The sequence below is a fragment of the Populus alba genome, chromosome 5, assembly GCF_005239225.2.
Source record: "Populus alba chromosome 5, ASM523922v2, whole genome shotgun sequence".
In the NCBI taxonomy this organism is placed as follows: domain Eukaryota; kingdom Viridiplantae; phylum Streptophyta; class Magnoliopsida; order Malpighiales; family Salicaceae; genus Populus; species Populus alba.
The window spans coordinates 3,377,356-3,394,566 of NC_133288.1; the positions used below are offsets into that span (position 1 = coordinate 3,377,356).

Sequence of the window (17,211 nt, forward strand, 5' to 3'; positions counted from 1 at the left end):
GTTTAAAATGATGTCGAAACAATGTCGTCTTGGGTATAGATTTGGGGTCGATCTGGCCAACTGCCAAGTATGATGACTATGCTCTGATGTTCCTTTGTTGCCTTGGTTCAACCTGCAGCCTTCCCACTGAAAGTGAGGTAGGAGAACCTTTGTAATCCATTGCTGCTCTGGCAACAAGGTTTTCTTAATCACCATCAATGCCTAGGTCACACTATCCACTTCTCAAGGGAGGTAATCACATTGCAAGAAATAATCTCGAATTAAACACGACCGACAAATGCGTGATCATGAGTTGAGGAAAGAAAAGCAGCACTCCCATATCATAATATTATTACAAGACGTAAAAAATACGAGAAAAAAAAAATCCCCTCTGGTTGTGATATCTCATAACCCTAGTAATTAACAACAATACAAGGTACTCAAAGAAGAAAGCTTCGAGGGTGGTGGGATTAAAACAGTCACAAATCTTGATCCCAACTATTTATGCCACGATTTTATTCATAAATCAACAGGTTAACATGCGGTGATCAGAAACGACCTGGACCACCCGGACCCCCCGGACCGCCTGGTCCGCCTCGTCCACAACACCTTTCAAAGATGCAGCAGCAGAACAGAACATAGCAGCTGTCAACAGAAAAGGTAAAACCATGTCACTGCCTGGAACCTTGTCATAAATTAAATCTAGTTCCTCTTCACAACGGGTAAAAAAACAAAGGAAAGCTTAGTTTCACACAGCATATAGCAGAAAAAGATGGAAAACTAAAGTTTATCATTAATAACTCTAAACATAAAAAAACTTTAAATAAATTCTTGAATAATCTTTATTCTAAAAATAAGGTACAAAGCTAAACTGACCTATAATTAAAAAAAAAAAAAATCAATTTAACATCTTGAATCTTAACTAGGAAAGGAATCCAAAAATTAAAAAAAAGTAAAGAAAATTCCCAAACAACAATTTCTAGATCTCATTAGGACATCATTATGATATCAGTGGATTACAACAAGCTGATCTACTATACAATCAAGATTGTAAAGAATGTTGGCTGGATTTCAACCTGACAGATAAGAAATTATACTTATTTTTACTAAAAGACTTGTTTGACTTGTACAAACTAATTCTTGGACTTGAATTTTTTTAGTAGCGGCTCATGTTATATTTCCACTCCATGTTCTTACAGAAAAAAGATTATCATCATCATAATATTCCTAAATCATATATAAATAGTGTGTGAATTGTTTGTTCTTAAGAAAAGTAATTGATCATCGATAATATTTAATATACCATATTGGCTAACATCAAAGATTCAAGAAACTTGTAAGTTCATGTACCATACCTCTTGAGATCAAAGGAGGACAATTTCTCGTAAGAAAATCAGTTATAGCACGAATATGGGCTAATATATATATCATCAATCATGGATCAAGCATCGCAACCTACAATTAACAAGAACAACAATAAAGAGAAGAAAAGCTCACCATGAATTCACAACCCTGCAGATACCATCACATAAGAAGCCAAAGCAGCCACAAGCTCCCGGGCCTCCGGGTGGTCCTCCCGGCGGCGGTCCCCAACCTGGTGGTGGCATCTTCTCTCTTTCAAATAAGTCGCTCTATGGACCTGTATCTCGAGATGCAATTAAGCTAGCTAGTAATATGATGAGAAACAATAGTAGTGTCCCATTATTTATATAGACCATCATTAAAGAAAGGAAAAGAGAGCTTAAGAGATAAGGAGTGTTGAAATCTCAAGAACAACCTTGGACTAGTAAGTAGAAAAAGTCATGCATAATACTTCTTAATTTGTAATAGATATTAATTTCCCGTTTGGGGTTGCGATGGAACCGCTTGTCATTAAAATTAATTTTTTTATTTTAAATTATTTTTCTAGTATTTTTAAATCATTTATAATATTAAAAATATTCTTTAAAAAATAAAAAATATATTATTTTAATATTTTCCTAACAAAAAAAACTTTTAAAAATATTACTTTTGAATACCTTCCTTCCTCCCGACAACTTTAATGTTATCCTACAAGTGACTTTCCCCGCAAACCTAACGTTCAAACCTCCAAACTGTCAACACATGCATGCATGCATGCTTTCTCATCAACTTCACTCTACACATGGTTACATGGAAGTAGATATTTTTTTTTTGCTCAACAAATTTCATCAACTTCACTATTCACAAGGTTGATGTCCTACTAGTCGCTTTCCTAAGCTTAGTACATTGATAGATAATTGTATTAATTTCTCGAGCTATTTTTTAGCAAGAAAAACAAAAATTAGTTAAAATACACTTTGATAAAACAAAATTTATATCTCATTATAAAAAATATTGTGCGATAATGACCATACTATACAAAGTATGTGGAGGGAAATCAAATTTTAATCAAGCTGTTAAGCAAGCCTGTCTACGGGTACAGAGCAGAATTTTTTTTTTTAGAGGTGGTCAAGATTATAAATTTTTTTCAAGGAAAACTTGAATTTTATTAGTTTTGACCCAAAAAATTTTAATTATTCATTGTAACTAGGAATTTTGCCAGCTTCGACCTAGCTATATCTTAGCAAATCTAGATTTCATGTTTGTTTGAAAGTGCAGTAAATATTATATTTTAAAATATTTTTTATTTAGAAATGTATCAAAATAATATATATATATATATATATATATATATATATATATATTCTCGATTTCAGAACATCAAAATGATTCAAAAAAATATGAAATTGATTTTTTTAAAATGAGAAAATGATGTTAACTGATTTAACTGGAATGCCAAATTAACATATCGACCCTTCATAGATAGGGTTATTAAAGAGGAATACTACTCTTAATTTCATAAGCAAGCATCTTACTAGGTAGGTTTATCTAAAATCAAGAGTGGTAAGAAATTATGGCTGGAAATTGGGTGACAAGAAACATTCTAATCAGTTAAAAGATAATTAACTCGCACAGTGCATTCGTGTGAAATTTGTGTCCAAACTTAGCTTTCTACTGATGTTAGGGTTTAAGACTTTTGCTTCCGACAGCAATCTCCTCCACTACACTCCACCTTGAAACACCGCCAGCATACAAATGTTGACGTGACGGATCCGCCTCCCCCTTTTCGCCGACACAACATATTTTCTTAAAGAACAATTTATTTCATAGTCACTTGTTTTTTTTTTTTGTTCTTTTGATTTTTTTCCCCTATTACTCTTCTGATCAGTAAGATTGAAGCACCCTGTGGTTGGTTGATCAATGAAACATCGGGCATGCAATTTCTTCTCTCTCTCTCGTCTCTCGAGAAGGATGAAACACAGAAACATTTGAAGTGTTAGTTTGCTAAATCAATGGCTACCATATCTGCACTGACGACTGAGCTTTCAACAATATAGCAAGCTCACAACTTTGAGAAGAAACAGATATTACTGCAAGACTGTAGCGGACGTGGATGGGGATATCAGAAAGATGCTAGCAAGATCGAAATATACGAATTCCCTATGAATAATGTAGGTATTTAAACCAATTCACACATATCTCAACCAAACATTTAATACAACTAATCATGAACCAAATGGTTCGGGTGTTCCTGATGGACCGAATGGACCTCCAAAGCAGTCTTGTGCTAGCCAGCAAAAGCACAAGAAGCTCTGGCTGCAAAGCACATAACAATTAATTAGAGAAGGATAAAACAGAGTTAAAACCAGCATTTTAAGCATTTTTTTAAAATTAACCTCACTTAAATTGGCTCGTGATCCGTATGATTCAAGACTTAGTTTAGACCGAGTTTTGATAAAAATAAAAGGATAATTAATCCGGTGTGATCAAATAAAAAATCTAGGTTAGCTCACGATTAGTTAGCATGGAAAAACCAATCAATACTTTTAGATTTTCTTTTTTTTTCTTGTTTTTCTTTAAATAATATTTTTTTTATAAAATAAAAAATTAAATTAAATTAAATTAAATTAAACTCAGATGAACTCTCCTTACCGTAAACCAGAACTTTCCCTAGCTATGATTTCAGGGCTTAAAGCAGTCTGGCATTTCCTGGAAAAAAAAGTGTTTTGCAACATACTAGGAAGTTAAAATGTCACAAAAGCCACCGAAAAAACGTGGTGGGGCCGGACCCCATCCCGGTGGCTGCCAATCTTATAGTACCCCCTCATCAATTCCGGTTTCTGGAGCATCTACAGCTGAATCAACTGTGACAACACGAAGCACCAAGAATGCAAATTATAATTATTGCTCAAAGCTCCAGCTGAACCAATAGATAGGAGGATGAAACGAGGACATATTTTAACCGTAAAGAACATGGGGCACAAAAAGTTGCCTGCCTTGGAGCTGGATCTCTATCAAAGAGATGTATGAATATTTCTCAACAGAGACCAACTGGATCGGCACTGATAACAGCATTTGACTCGAGCGCCAAGCCTTTTATAATTGCAGAGAACAGATCTTTAGAAATAAACTCTGACGATTTGGTTTGACTTTTTAATTATTATTTTTTAAAATGACATTTAACTTTTTTAAAAAATAAATATAAAATAACATCATTTGATCCGGGCCTTGAAAATGGTTTTCATCAGCAATCAAAATGCCACAGCAACCTTTCACCTTCACGCCATAAAAGTAGAGAGAGAAGGAAGAAGATAATGTCACCAAAATATTAACCAAACTATGCCGTAAGATTCTGTTTGGGCCGGGATCATTCGAGAGAAATTGCTATGATGAGCATGACAAAAGTTTGCATTCCTTGCCCTATGTTTGACCATTGATCATGTCCAGTGCTTTTATTATTACAGCAGTCTACAACGCGCTAATCACTCTCCTTGACTTCAGAAAGGAAATCTAGACATGTGACTGATCCAAAGGAATAAAGAACTCAGGCTTCCTGGAACTCTTAAAGAATTATTGGCATCTTTTACTACTCTGAACATAACTTCGTTTTCAACAAGAAAATTCTAATGGAAAGGAAGAATAATAAACATGTACACATCAATGGAAGTTTCTCACCATCCCCAAAGAGGGCAGAAATTTTTCTTCTATGGAATGAAGAAATCTAAAATGGGAAAAAGAGAATAGAAAATCTGATTTCAGCTCTCGAAACATTTTTAACCAAGTAAATATGTTCTTGTGTGTGTGAAGAATCAAGTTGTTTTAGTACACAGATTGCAGTGTGACTCTTGTATGGGAAATCACCAGTTAACAACTCTGGTATCCATGCATGCAACAAGGTTTTAAGCCATGCTCTTTTTTCCTTTTAACTGAGCATCTCTGCTTTTATCTTTTCCAGCTGGCAGATTTGACGAGCCTCGTGCATCACCTGTATTCTTCTTCTTTCGCCTTGGAGCACCGACGCCAGCAGGGTCAACCAACGGGCCAGACCAAGTTTGTATTGGATCCTTTGAGTATGTGAATGAGGTAGTACTAAATGGCACATCAGGAGGAACAAGCGCAGGATCAATGTGGTGAGAAGATCCTAAAGTATAACCAAGAGCTCCGTCCTGATGTGGTGGGGGAAACTTTTCACTCTTGCTTTTTGCATTTGCATGGTTAATTAGGCGCCTTCTCTGTTGTAGAAAGAAACAGCATGATTAACAATTAAAAGAAGTAAAAGGCAAAATAAGTCATCGGTTCACTGAAAATTCTCTCGGGTTATTGTGATGATTATGAAAATATAGATTTCTCATATACTTGGTATTAGAAACTCCTCTACTCTTTGTTATGGTGGAAAGAAGGGAGGAGGGAGACAACAGTTGTTTATACCTTGTTTGGCAAGATGGATGTGTACTCCAAAAATGAATGGAAGGATCCATCTCTTCCTTCTATCATCACATTTTTCAATCCTTCCAATTAGAAAGGATTATACCCCATCCATCCAAACAGAGTGTTAAAAGCGGCACAAAAGGAGGATGCTCCCTTGCCAGGCAATCTCAAACACATTGAAAGTAGCAAAAGGAACAAAATGAAGCTCTTGAAAATTAAACATCCAGTCTGGATAAAATGAATAAAACTCACAAGTCACAAGTGGCATTGGCGAATGGGAATTTTTTTTTGTCAAATCTACTGCTATGAAAAGGGTAGAAAAGTAACAGTCTTTCCACACATTCTCCACATGCTATATCCATTTATTTGGTTAGTTCTTCGCATAGAAACTATAATCCTATGGCATGTATGTCTAAGCATTTGTAAATGAAAGCACCAAAAACTAAACAACAACAACAGTTCATGCAGGTAAGTTATCAGACATACATCAATATTGGACTGGAGCTCTGCATTGGCATCAGGAGCTGGCATTGCTCTAGCATGACGTTCACGTGTTCGTGTTTTCTTTGCAGCATCACCTTGGGCTTTGCTGGCAGCTCTTAGTCTACACAATCAAACAAAAATGACTTTCTCTAGAGAGAGAAGAAGAGATAACAGACACTTGGTACACCATGTACGAAAGAGAAAAGGACATGTTTATGTAAAACAAAACAGATGAGGGAAAAGTAGAATGGTTGCATAATGATCATATTAAAATTTGTTCCAGGCAACTTCCATGGGTGGATATATAAGAAAGCACAAAAGGAACAGAATGACAACAATCAAAGCAGACTTTATAGAGTTTATTTGCTTTCTTTTATTCCTTCGTGCTAACTCTAGTTTATTCAGACTTGATAGTTTTGTAGATGTTATACTCCATTCCATATACAGTTTCTCTCAAACCTATCGAAGAAAAACTTGCCTTGAATCATAATGATGTTTTAGCTTTGTACTGTCTGCAGAAATCATTTTACCAAATACTAGGAGAAAAACACAATCATGTAAGCAGATCATAGCTGGTTTAGATAAAATATTAACATTCAAGAGCTGTGTTTGCGTGCACATGCACATCTTATCCACCCACCCATCTACTTATAAACAAGGCTGTGCATGCTGGGAAGGAGGGAGAGAGAGTGAGAGAGAGCGACAGGTTAATTTTTACCAAGATTTTGCACAAAAACAATAACAAAAGCATATCTAATGGGGCACCTTCGGGCTTCATCATCTCGTCGTTTAGCATCCATCTCCTTACTTGGGGGATATTTTGGGAGACTAGAAGGTTCACAAGCATAAGGTTCTGTTGTGAAGAACTGCATAATAAAAAGTTATAGTAATGAATGGAATGATTAAGCATGATATACAAAAATATTTCACATAATTTGATATCATTATGAGGAACGCCTCTGTTTTTATAAGTTACACCAGTTTTTAATTCCAAAAGAAATAAAATAGAGTGTTAAATTTTTGAGGGATATAACCAATGCTTTAATGTCAAACTAACCATAAAATTTCAAAGTCAATGATGCTAGCAAATGCCAAGATCAGGTTTAGATCCATTGAGGCAGAAGCCATCACTGAATCAACTTGGTTTTCCAGGGAAAAAAAAGCATGCAGTGTAATTGATTACCTAATGGTCGTAATCTGCTGATTAATTTTATTATTGTTCCTAATGATCAAAATCTGCTTATTCAATTTTTATCATCAAGTGTAAAGCAGAGAGCAAAACACTACATCTTCATAACTAGAATGAAATATTGGTTAAATTAACCAATTCCACCTTGAACTTTGAGTCAAACTGAAATGAGTCCCCAAACTTCAATTTTTATTTTTATTTTTAATTTAACTACTGTGAACTGTTTTTTGGTAAAAAAAAAAAAACTCTCCATTCAGGTTTCCTTTCCTCTTTTAATTTTGAGGGCACATGACAATCTATTTCTGATTTACAAGAAATGATTGTGCTCAAGTTAAAAGAAATCCACTTAAGAATTTTATACAGTCTCTGAGCCATTAAGGTTAGCTAATTACTGGATCACTATAAAATTCAGTAGCAGGATTATTTAAAGTACATACAGCAAGCAAACCAACCAGACTAGTACTTGATTTCCCCCCCTTCAAATTCCAGTTTATTTGAGGTTATATAAACACAGTGGTAATCCGGGGTTTTCATCAGCAACAACAAAATTTAAGATCATATGGGAATCCATGATCTACTTTCATGTTTATTTTAATTTCAACCAGAATTAAGGGAGCAGAGCAGAGCAAACAACTATCATTTTTTTGGACCCCTCGAAGAAGACACTGGTTTGATAGGAGTTGACAGAAAGAAAAGGCTTACCATAACACAAGTATGGAGATGCGGCAAAAGTTGAAGACTCCAAAAGACAACAAAACTATTGAAAATGTCATAACTTACTTCACTCTTTAGGGCAGCTGCAGCTGTCTGACGTTCCACTGGATCAATTGCAAGAAGAGTTTCAATGAGGGGAAGTGATGATGGTGGAAAATCTTTAAATGTCTCTCTTATGCATCTTTTGTAAGGCTCTCGAGGCTTAAACAAAGTTGCATTTGGCAACCTCGATTTTTTCCAGTATTCATCTGATGGCGAACCACATAGCTTATATATCTTATGTAGTTGCTCTACCTAGATAAGCAAAGAAACACTTGTGTTCAGAATTGAGAGCACCACATTCATTCAAGTGTAATATTGCATTTGAATAATTTGCAATTTTGCGCGCACACAAACAAAAGCACAATATACCAAGATGCACCATTCTCATGGAAAACTAGCTAAGACTCAAGCAGAAAACAGCAACCACTGCCAGGGTGTAACAAATCAAAAAATTCAACTATTCATTTATCAAACTCATATTCACATTCTTTGCTAATTTTTGTCACTGATTCTGTGTTCCATAATCTACAAAATCGTATACATGTATTAATCAATAGCTTGTCTATGTTAACCTTTCACTGCCAAAGCCAAAAGATCTTAAGCTTTAATGTAAGCCCTAGCAATTGTATCCATGTATGTCCTACACCATTACATAGGTGCAGTTTAGCATCAAGTTTTGGGAGCTAAATTGACTCGAGGCAAATCATCTTCTATACATGTATCAAAAGGCTGGACAAATAAAATTTCAACTGCAACAAGATAATAGTTACCTCTGTACGACCAGGCATAATGGGCTTCCCAGCCAGTAACTCAGCCAATATACAGCCTGCACTCCACAGGTCAATGCTAACACCATAGTCAGTAGCCCCAAGAAGAAGCTCAGGAGGCCGATACCACAGAGTAACAACCCGGCTTGTCATTGGATGCTTGTGATTAGGATCAAAGAAAGATGCCAGTCCAAAATCAGCAATCCTAAGTATTCCTTCATTGTCAATCAAAAGATTTGATCCTTTAATGTCACGATGAAGCACACCACGTTTGTGACAATGCTCAAGTCCAGATAATAGTTGATGCATGTAACATTTAACCTGGGGTGCGAACATCGACAAATGTTTAATAAAAAACCAACTTCAATAATAGCTCTGAGGATATCCACTCTACTATTGATTCAAGACAGAATTGGGCTAACCTGAGCCTCTGTAAATTTTACTGCAGGGCTGGCAGCAAGTCCAGCTAAATCGTGCTCCATGTACTCAAATACCAGGTACAAACTACATGACATCCTGGAAGTAACTAAACCTTCCAACTTTACAACATTAGGATGATTCAATCTTCGCAAAATGAGGATTTCTCTCGCCATAAACTTCACACTCTCTGGTTCCAAATTATCAAAACGAACCTTTTTAAGGGCAACAACTTTCCCTGTCAATAGATCTCTAGCTTTGTACACATTACTATATGTACCTGATCCAATCTACAATCAAGGATGGAGGCAACAATTTGAACAAGACAATTAACTTGGGTAAACATTAACAAATTGAAAAAAAAAGAAAAAAAAGGACCATGTTATATAGGGCGAACCCCCTATCTCAAATGCCTCTAACCACTTTTTTTTTTTGTTTGAATTTGAACTAAAACTTACCATTAGTATGATTTTACTTATAATGAGATAACAGCTACATCATCTGTGGCAGGCATTCAAGATAGGACTTCTCTACCCAACTAACCACTATTTCACTGTTAGTTTCAGAAACAACACAACCACTGAATCTTGAATTCTGAAATAATACCTCACCTTGTCAATCTTCTCAAATGTGTCTGCCCTCCGTGGAATCCATCCATTTAGCGCCTCTCCACAGACTGCCGATAGCCAGGGTGGCCACCCAGCCGCAACCTGCTCACCACGCGTTTGTCCGGGCAGGTTACTCGGCTTTCTTGACCTCCTCCTCTCTCCCCTAGGTTTTTTATCCCCGTCAACTTTCTCCTCCTGAGTTTCCTCATTTTGAATCTCAACAACACTGCTAGTACTATCGGTCTTTGTCACTGAAACATCTTCTACTTTCCTATTGGATTCAACTCTTGAGTTCTTAACCTCTTTAGACTCTGAAACTATGCCCGAAGATACCTCTCTCCCAAGAACACACCCCATGTCTTAAACCTCCATCTCATTTCTCAACATGGTCTCTCTGGGTTTCCCAAGAATCAGCAAACAACCACTGCAAATCAATAAATTAACCACTAAGCATTAAAACAATACAAGAAAATAACAAATTTGCACTAAATCCTATCTACCACATGATCCAACAGATTTTAAAATTCACAGGTCAAACTAGCTCAACTGACCAAACTCCCATTCCAAAATCAAGAAAATCCTCAATCCAGATTCATAATTCTCAAGATTGACAAAAACATCAGAATTAAAAGTCAAAAACAGGAGAAAAAAAAGATCGGGAGATAGAAACTTTAAAGTTCAAACGAGCTCACCATTAGAACCCTAGAGCAGGTATATAAATAAAAACAAGTCAGAGGAAACCTAATCTTCAAAATTGAGGTCCTTTGAAGATTCATTAACTAGAAAGCCAAGTCAAAAATGATCTGAGCCCAAGTGGAGACAAAGAAAGAAAAAGAGGGCAGTGGATTGAGAAAGACAGGATATTTAGCTTTGAAGACAAAACAGAAGTGAAAAACTGATCTGAAAGGGAAGTGGATGGTTAAAGAAAGTGATGTCAATTGAGAAAGATACTTACTTTGATTGAATCTGAGTGAAAAGAGAGAAGGGACAGAGAGAATACAAGGAGTACAATATTGAAAAAAGTTTTGTTTTTGTTAGTGGTGGTGGAAGCGGTGGTAAGGAATGGTTTTTTGGTCTCTTTTGGGGTCTTTCTTCCTTTGTTTTTCTTTTTGGTTGGGGTCTTTGTTTCAGACAAGAAAAGAAGAGAAAAATAAAGAGGATCAATCAAACCAAACAAAACAGTAGCTGATCACTTCCTGTTTTGTTCCAAGTCAAATCCACAACAATATCCCTCTCCCTCATATTATATTTTTTCCTTTTTTTTTTTTTTAATTCCTTGGGGGCATGTTTTGCTTTTACATCTTTCTTTCTTTTTTAATTTCCCAGGGAATTTTTTTTTAATTTGTTTTAGATTAGTGAATTTGTTTAGAAATTTGTTCTTTGGCAGGGGTAAATGTTATGTTACTACTAAAAAAATATTGTGACTTCTGGATTTAACTTAAAAAAAAAAATATAGAGAATAAAATTAATGAAACATGTTTGTTTTTGTGTTTTAAAAGTATTTTTAAATAAAATTAAAAAAAAATTATATTTTTATTTACTTCAAATTAATATTTTTTATGTTTTTAGATTATTTTGATACTTTAATGTTAAAAATAATTTTTTAAAAAAATATATATTATTTTAATATATTTATAAGTAAAAAACACTTTAAAAAGCAATCACAACCATACTTTTAAACAAGCAAGCGCATCACCATATTAAAAGCATAATTTTAATGTATTTAGTTAGGTGGACTGCAATAACATAGGCACTAAATATTCATGTTTGAGTTGTATTTAATTTCTAAAGTTATTTAGTTTTGCAAATAGGTATTATATATGAGGATAATTTAATTATTTTATCTAATTTAAAATTTTATGTTGACTGTAAACTCTAATTTTTTTAAAAAAATAACAAAGGTAAATAAAAAGGAATTTCTCATATATTTTATTAACCATTAAAATAGCTAGAGTGTTGGCTAAGTGTTTGAAAGGATTTTTTTTTTCCTGGGGATATTATCCTAAATCTGATTCTTCTTAAACTAGAGAAAAAAAAAAAAAAAGGGTTAACTATTTGAGTTTCCCAAAACATTTTCGAAGACATTTCTAATGTCACTCTCGTTTCCAGCTCATGACTTCCCTTTGAAATCAATGTTCCATTTATGAATAAAAATTGCAAGGGTGTTTTTCTTTTGAAGAAACCACATTTTCATAGATGCTACAAGGATCCATGAGAGCATCATACACCATGCTTAGACTTGGAAAAGATTTTGTTTGGATCGACCTAGAAAGGTTCCAAAACCATCATTAAAGTATAAAAAATGATTCTAGCCAACCAAGTCTTGCTATGAATTCCACAGCCAACCTAATTATATATATATATATATTCCATCAAATGTTTAAATTATTCATTCACAGACAGGTTTAGCTCATCCATATTATACTCGACAAACAAATATCCAGTGGGACCTCAGCCCTTGTCAAATGTGCTGGCTTCCTTTACGACCCTATCAATTATGAGTCCAGCTTCGATTTTCTTCATCCCTTGTCGAGAGGTTTACTTGGCTAAAATGATGCTTTTCGACCTGTTTTTTTTTTTTTTTTTTGCTATCTATTGCTTTTTCTTCCCTTCTCCCGGAGTGTCTGCCGGATCAGAAGTACCTTGACCACATATGACAATTGAACAGCAATGGCAGGGCAATGCTTTCTTGTCACCTCTTGCTCTTGATAAGAATAGATGCCTGTTTGCAGTGTTGTCAGTCTTTTCATTTATCCTAATAGCAACTAGCAAGAGACGCAATCCATGGCTTTCCAAGTAAAATTTTGCATGAAATGTCTGATTCTGACAACTGCTCACTATCATGTCCATGAGAATTAGAAAAATACATTGGAAACAAGTCAAAAAACAAAATGAAAAACAATTAGACTGGAAAAAAGATAATTTTACATATAGAAATGAGGAGCTGCACCCTAATTTCTCCTCCAAAATTGCGGAGCACCACGTTTCCTCAATTTTCCGAGTTTTCTCAACCCTCACTCGTCTTTCTCCTCCAAAATTGCGGAGTTATCCTCAACTTTCTGGATTTTCTCAATCCCCACTCTTCTTCTTCTTCTTTTTCTCTTTCTTCTTGCTTGGCATTTCAGATTCCTCATCCTGTTCGGCTTCGGAATGCTTCCGCTTCTTTTTCTTCTTGCCTCCCTCCTCAACATTTTCAGCTTCGTTTTGAACACCATCATTCTCAGCTTGATGTTTCTTCTTTTTCTTCTTTTCTTTCTTAGCTTCCCCTTCACCATCCTGTTCAGCAGTTCCATTTCTGTCACCTGGCACAGTTGTTTCTTCTTCAGCTCTCTTCTTCTTTTTCTTCTCCTTTTTCTCTTCTCCACTAGCTGGAGCCTCCTTTGCTGGTTCTACTTCGAACTTCCTAGCAGTTGAATCTGGTGTTCGGCCAAGAACAGCATCTGCAGAAGGATTATATGTCTGCACAAAGAAAAGGGCATTGAAGGGTTAATTACAAGAAGAAAGAAAAACTAACAATCATACTCAAAACAAGAGGTGGACCTTGGCAGGAGTTATCAATCCTCCAGCTCCCTTCTTCCTATCCTTGTCATAAGCTTCTATCTTTGGTTTGCCCTTAGCTGACCCAGCAGAGCGACCCAATTCTTTTCCTTCAAGATTCCTTAACCGTGCTTCAAGCTACAAATTACAGTGTCTAAGAAATCCCCCGACAATAAAAGTTGACAAAAGGAACAGGTTATCGTTGTCTCTAACATGAAAACTTCCATAACATACCTTTAGCCGATTCTCCAGTCCCATAGAGTCATCTTGGGCATCTCCAAGAGCATCATATCGGATTGCAAGTGCAGATTTTGCAGCTAGTGACCTGGAAATTTTACCCTTCAATTTAGGGGGAGCCTGACCAACCAAGGATGCATGGTAAAGAAGCCCATATTTTGGAGTAGCATGCTTTGTTTTCAGAGCTCTGAAGAGAGCCTTTTCTGCCCCAAGAATCTGTATAGTGCTCCCAGGCTGCTTTGCAAGATTCAACAAGCTACCCCCATGGGCAATAAGCCGAGCTCCAACGAGTTCTCCAACAAGAGCAGTCAAGTTTGGTGCAATGGTATTCATCCTGCTTTTTAAATAATCATACAGTTGAGCTCTATATTCAGCTAAAGATAAAACCTGGTCACATAGTTCTTTGATATTCATCAAGTCAACATCACTAACATCACTTCCCATTGATATCATAGCTGCCTCCTTCAGTTCTGCTTCAACTTCTTCTGGCAGTATCTGTGAAATTTTAAGAAAGAGATTAATGAAACATTGAATAGACCATCTTATCCTACAATAGGAAAATAATATAATCAAGAGTGGCCTCGTGATCCAACATGCTGTTTGACAGTAAGGAGGGATATTGAACATTCATCTTAGAGAGGATTGCTCACTAAAGGATATTTGATAACACATTCAGGGTCAAGAATTAGGTAAAGACAGAGCCAGTAGCAGTATCAACATGGATCAAGACAGGATAGCATTAGAGAATATAATAATGTAAGCGGGTGGCATCACTGATTTCATGATAACCCCATTAACCACACACACACACAGAGGGAGGGAGGAGGAAACACAGTTTATTGCAATAAACAAAAGACTGGATTCTACCTCAGAGAGATCAAGCTTTGCAGCATTATCACGGCAACCCATTAGTTTCACTGCTTTGGCATAAAGGATGTTGTCCTGTATGATCTTGGCAAGCTCAGGAAAATGCCAACCATACCATTCTCGAACCCTCATTGCATATGTGTTCAGCTCCTTATCAAGATCATCGAGTAAACCAATGGCTTGAATGATCATTGTGTCAACCTAAAACAGAGCAGTGAGCATTATGATTACAGCATCCCAAAGAAATACAGATGCTCTATAAAAGAAATGGCAAAACTCAAATTCCAGATACATATAGCTCAGCAATAATAAAAGCGAGATAATTATAGTGCAGCACAAACTTCTGCCAATCTAATGGTCTGTCTTAGAAAGCAACCAAAGCAAAATATTCTTTGCACAATGACCAATGAAGACAAAGGCACAAATGTCATTGATTGAAAAACACAAGGATACATGCCATAAACATGTTAGCTTACATTTATACATGCATATCAACAAGCAATGATGGAACATGATTATAGATACAGTGATGATTGAACCACAGAAAATAAGACACATCAATGTATAGTAAATACCTTATCAGGGCTGAACTTCAGTTTGTATCTGGATAGACTGTGAGACAAACCCAAGCTCATTGGTGCCAAATCTTGAGTAGCTAAACCAGATATGAGTTCTGTCAACTGACTCCTAACACCCCTCATCAATTCCATGACAGCATTGTTGTGAACACATTCTATTTTCTGCAATGTGACAATTGCTGACTTAGACAAGGTGAGACTTAAAATTGAAGATGACTGTAAAAAATAAATCTCTAGAAATACGGGCAGACCAGTTTATCCTTTATTGCATTTCCAAGCTTTGAATCAGCGACACCTAATGTTTCACCATCACAGTTAGCACGCAAGAATTTCCGCAGACCTTTGCTGGTTGAGCTTTCAATTATTTTGGTAGCAGCTTCCAAAGCCTCAGCTGTGTTCTCAAACTTTGAAAAAGCTTTCAACTTCACCACCTGGTGTTTGTACCAAATAACAGTTAAATTTGAGCCCAATAAAGCTCAATACAAGCACATTACAGAAGGAAAAATTTCCTACAGCAGGCATGGCAACCAATTTAAAAAGAAAACCAGGTACCCTTAGAGCTTGTAGATATTATATGCTATGGAAAGGTATATTTGAAGATGTTGGGCGTCAATTAAAAAAAATAACAAGCAGGTTCTGTAATCAAACATAATTTTAATCAAGCAAAGAGGTAATGTACAATTCAGAATACTCAACTAGCAATACAAACAATAAATTTTTTGACTGATGCACATTAGATGTATAGAAAATAAAATTTTCAGCAAAAATATAAAATGAATCCTGGGCTGGCTATCCACTTTCTAAACTACATGAGATTAAGTACCTTTCTTGCCGAGTCTGGGCTTGAAAACTCCTTCCCCAAATCCTGTAGCAAGAGACATAAATGCACAATTAACTTTGGCACGAAAAAGAAGAAGTAATATTACACTATTAGTGCAGAAAAATAAACTAGAGAAAACCGTACACTGAACCATAATTGCTCTAGCCTTCAGTTATTTGACAGACAAGAAAAGAAAAACTTGAATTGATCGCAGTATGTATAACAGAGATACATACATTCACCACTCCAAAACAAATAACACATAAACAACCATGACGAACATAACTCTATTATCCTCACTTTTCTCAAAAACCAAACAACAGACAGAAACAGAGTCACAAAATATGATTACCTCAACTTTAGATAGCTTCCCTTCATCCAAGACTTTAAAAAGGGCAAAGCCCCCTGGCGTCTCGAATAGCAAAAGCATCTTTCAATAACTCTGAAAACCCTGCAAAATCAACACCATCCCAATACTTTAAGCTACTAACTTAACCATCCCACTTCATTCCAACCACCTAAAACTCCCAAAAAATCCACACTTTACTAATTTTCACTTATCAAAACAAGCATTCAATGATTCACAAACTAACAACAAACTAAAAAAAACACAGACACAGACACAGAGAGTAACTCTTTAAGGAACAAAGAGAACCAACTTCACGAAGTTAAAAGCAAAACCCATATAAAAAAACAACCTTTTTAACACCAATCACTTCCAAAAGAAGAAACAAAAGACACCCGCTTTGGTATCAGACCTTTCTACTACACCCAAAATAGCAGATATCATTTAGAGGGAGAAGAAAACAATGAGAAAATCAAGAGATATACACATATAGAAGTCTTTCATCATGAAAGAAGAGAAGAGGGAAAAAGTAGAACTTCGAAGACGAAAATTGCTTACCTCTCTTTACAACAACTGCGTTCTCCAGAGGAAAGAAGAAAGGGTGCTCTTAGGGTTTAAGGGGCTTTTATACATTGAGTACTAGCGATTCACACAGAGGCTGAGAGTCGAGACTCGCTGTTTAAAAGGGAGGCTAGGGAGTTTTTAGTACTCGCTGTGGCTGTTGGACATCTGTGATTAACGGGGGTATATTAGGAATTTAAAACAATAGTTGGGAGTTTTTGGGTAAGTTGGGGTTTTTTGGCTCACGTGTCATGTCAAGGGTTAAGGTGGTGTTTGCATTTATTTATTTTTGTTCAC

The 17,211-nt window shown here is 35.8% G+C and overlaps 2 protein-coding genes and 1 long non-coding RNA gene across 6 annotated transcripts; all 3 read right to left on the reverse strand.

Moving 5' to 3' along the window:
• Positions 1-292: 292 nt before the first annotated feature.
• Positions 293-1,870, reverse strand: LOC118051404 (uncharacterized). Its single transcript, XR_004688021.2, has 2 exons — positions 1,477-1,870; positions 293-624 (listed from the first exon to the last, which is right to left on the reverse strand). It is a non-coding gene; the product is annotated as an uncharacterized lncRNA (long non-coding RNA).
• A 3,056-nt stretch (positions 1,871-4,926) lies between these two features.
• LOC118051402 (probable serine/threonine-protein kinase At1g54610) lies at positions 4,927-11,157 on the reverse strand. 4 transcript variants are annotated; one of them, XM_073409389.1, is made up of 8 exons: positions 10,924-11,157; positions 9,972-10,392; positions 9,371-9,650; positions 8,947-9,269; positions 8,201-8,428; positions 6,997-7,097; positions 6,235-6,352; positions 4,927-5,552 (listed from the first exon to the last, which is right to left on the reverse strand). In XM_073409389.1, exons 2-8 carry the CDS (start codon positions 10,323-10,325, stop codon positions 5,220-5,222), a joined length of 1,737 nt encoding a protein of 578 aa, XP_073265490.1. In that variant the 5' UTR covers positions 10,326-10,392; positions 10,924-11,157; the 3' UTR covers positions 4,927-5,219. The 4 variants fall into 4 exon arrangements, with proteins under 4 accessions (XP_073265490.1, XP_034917925.1, XP_034917926.1 ...); XM_035062034.2 differs by having other exon boundaries at positions 8,947-9,264; positions 9,366-9,650; positions 10,924-11,155; XM_035062035.2 differs by lacking the exon at positions 10,924-11,157 and adding an exon at positions 10,661-10,886 and having other exon boundaries at positions 8,947-9,264; positions 9,366-9,650.
• Positions 11,158-12,753: 1,596 nt separating this feature from the next.
• LOC118051401 (probable nucleolar protein 5-1) lies at positions 12,754-17,054 on the reverse strand. The gene is made up of 9 exons (XM_035062032.2): positions 16,912-17,054; positions 16,360-16,458; positions 16,011-16,052; positions 15,439-15,618; positions 15,185-15,349; positions 14,610-14,810; positions 13,740-14,237; positions 13,509-13,643; positions 12,754-13,427 (listed from the first exon to the last, which is right to left on the reverse strand). Exons 2-9 carry the CDS (start codon positions 16,435-16,437, stop codon positions 13,038-13,040), a joined length of 1,689 nt encoding a protein of 562 aa, XP_034917923.1. The 5' UTR covers positions 16,438-16,458; positions 16,912-17,054; the 3' UTR covers positions 12,754-13,037.
• Positions 17,055-17,211: the final 157 nt, after the last annotated feature.

Bases quoted from the DNA above. Each gene is read 5' to 3' on its own strand.
- LOC118051401 (XM_035062032.2), bottom strand. From the start codon at position 16,437: ATGCTTTTGCTATTCGAGACGCCAGGGGGCTTTGCCCTTTTTAAAGTC. The intron at 14,811-15,184 runs GTATTTACTATA...GCTCTGTTTTAG, and splicing joins TGAAGTTCAGCCCTGATAAG to GTTGACACAATGATCATTCA. The intron at 14,238-14,609 runs GTAGAATCCAGT...AAAATTTCACAG, and splicing joins CAAAGCTTGATCTCTCTGAG to ATACTGCCAGAAGAAGTTGA.
- LOC118051402 (XM_073409389.1), bottom strand. From the start codon at position 10,325: ATGGGGTGTGTTCTTGGGAGAGAGGTATCTTCGGGCATAGTTTCAGAG. The intron at 9,651-9,971 runs GTGAGGTATTAT...CCTTGATTGTAG, and splicing joins CATTTGAGAAGATTGACAAG to ATTGGATCAGGTACATATAG. The intron at 7,098-8,200 runs GTAAGTTATGAC...TTTATTATGCAG, and splicing joins CAGCTGCCCTAAAGAGTGAA to TTCTTCACAACAGAACCTTA.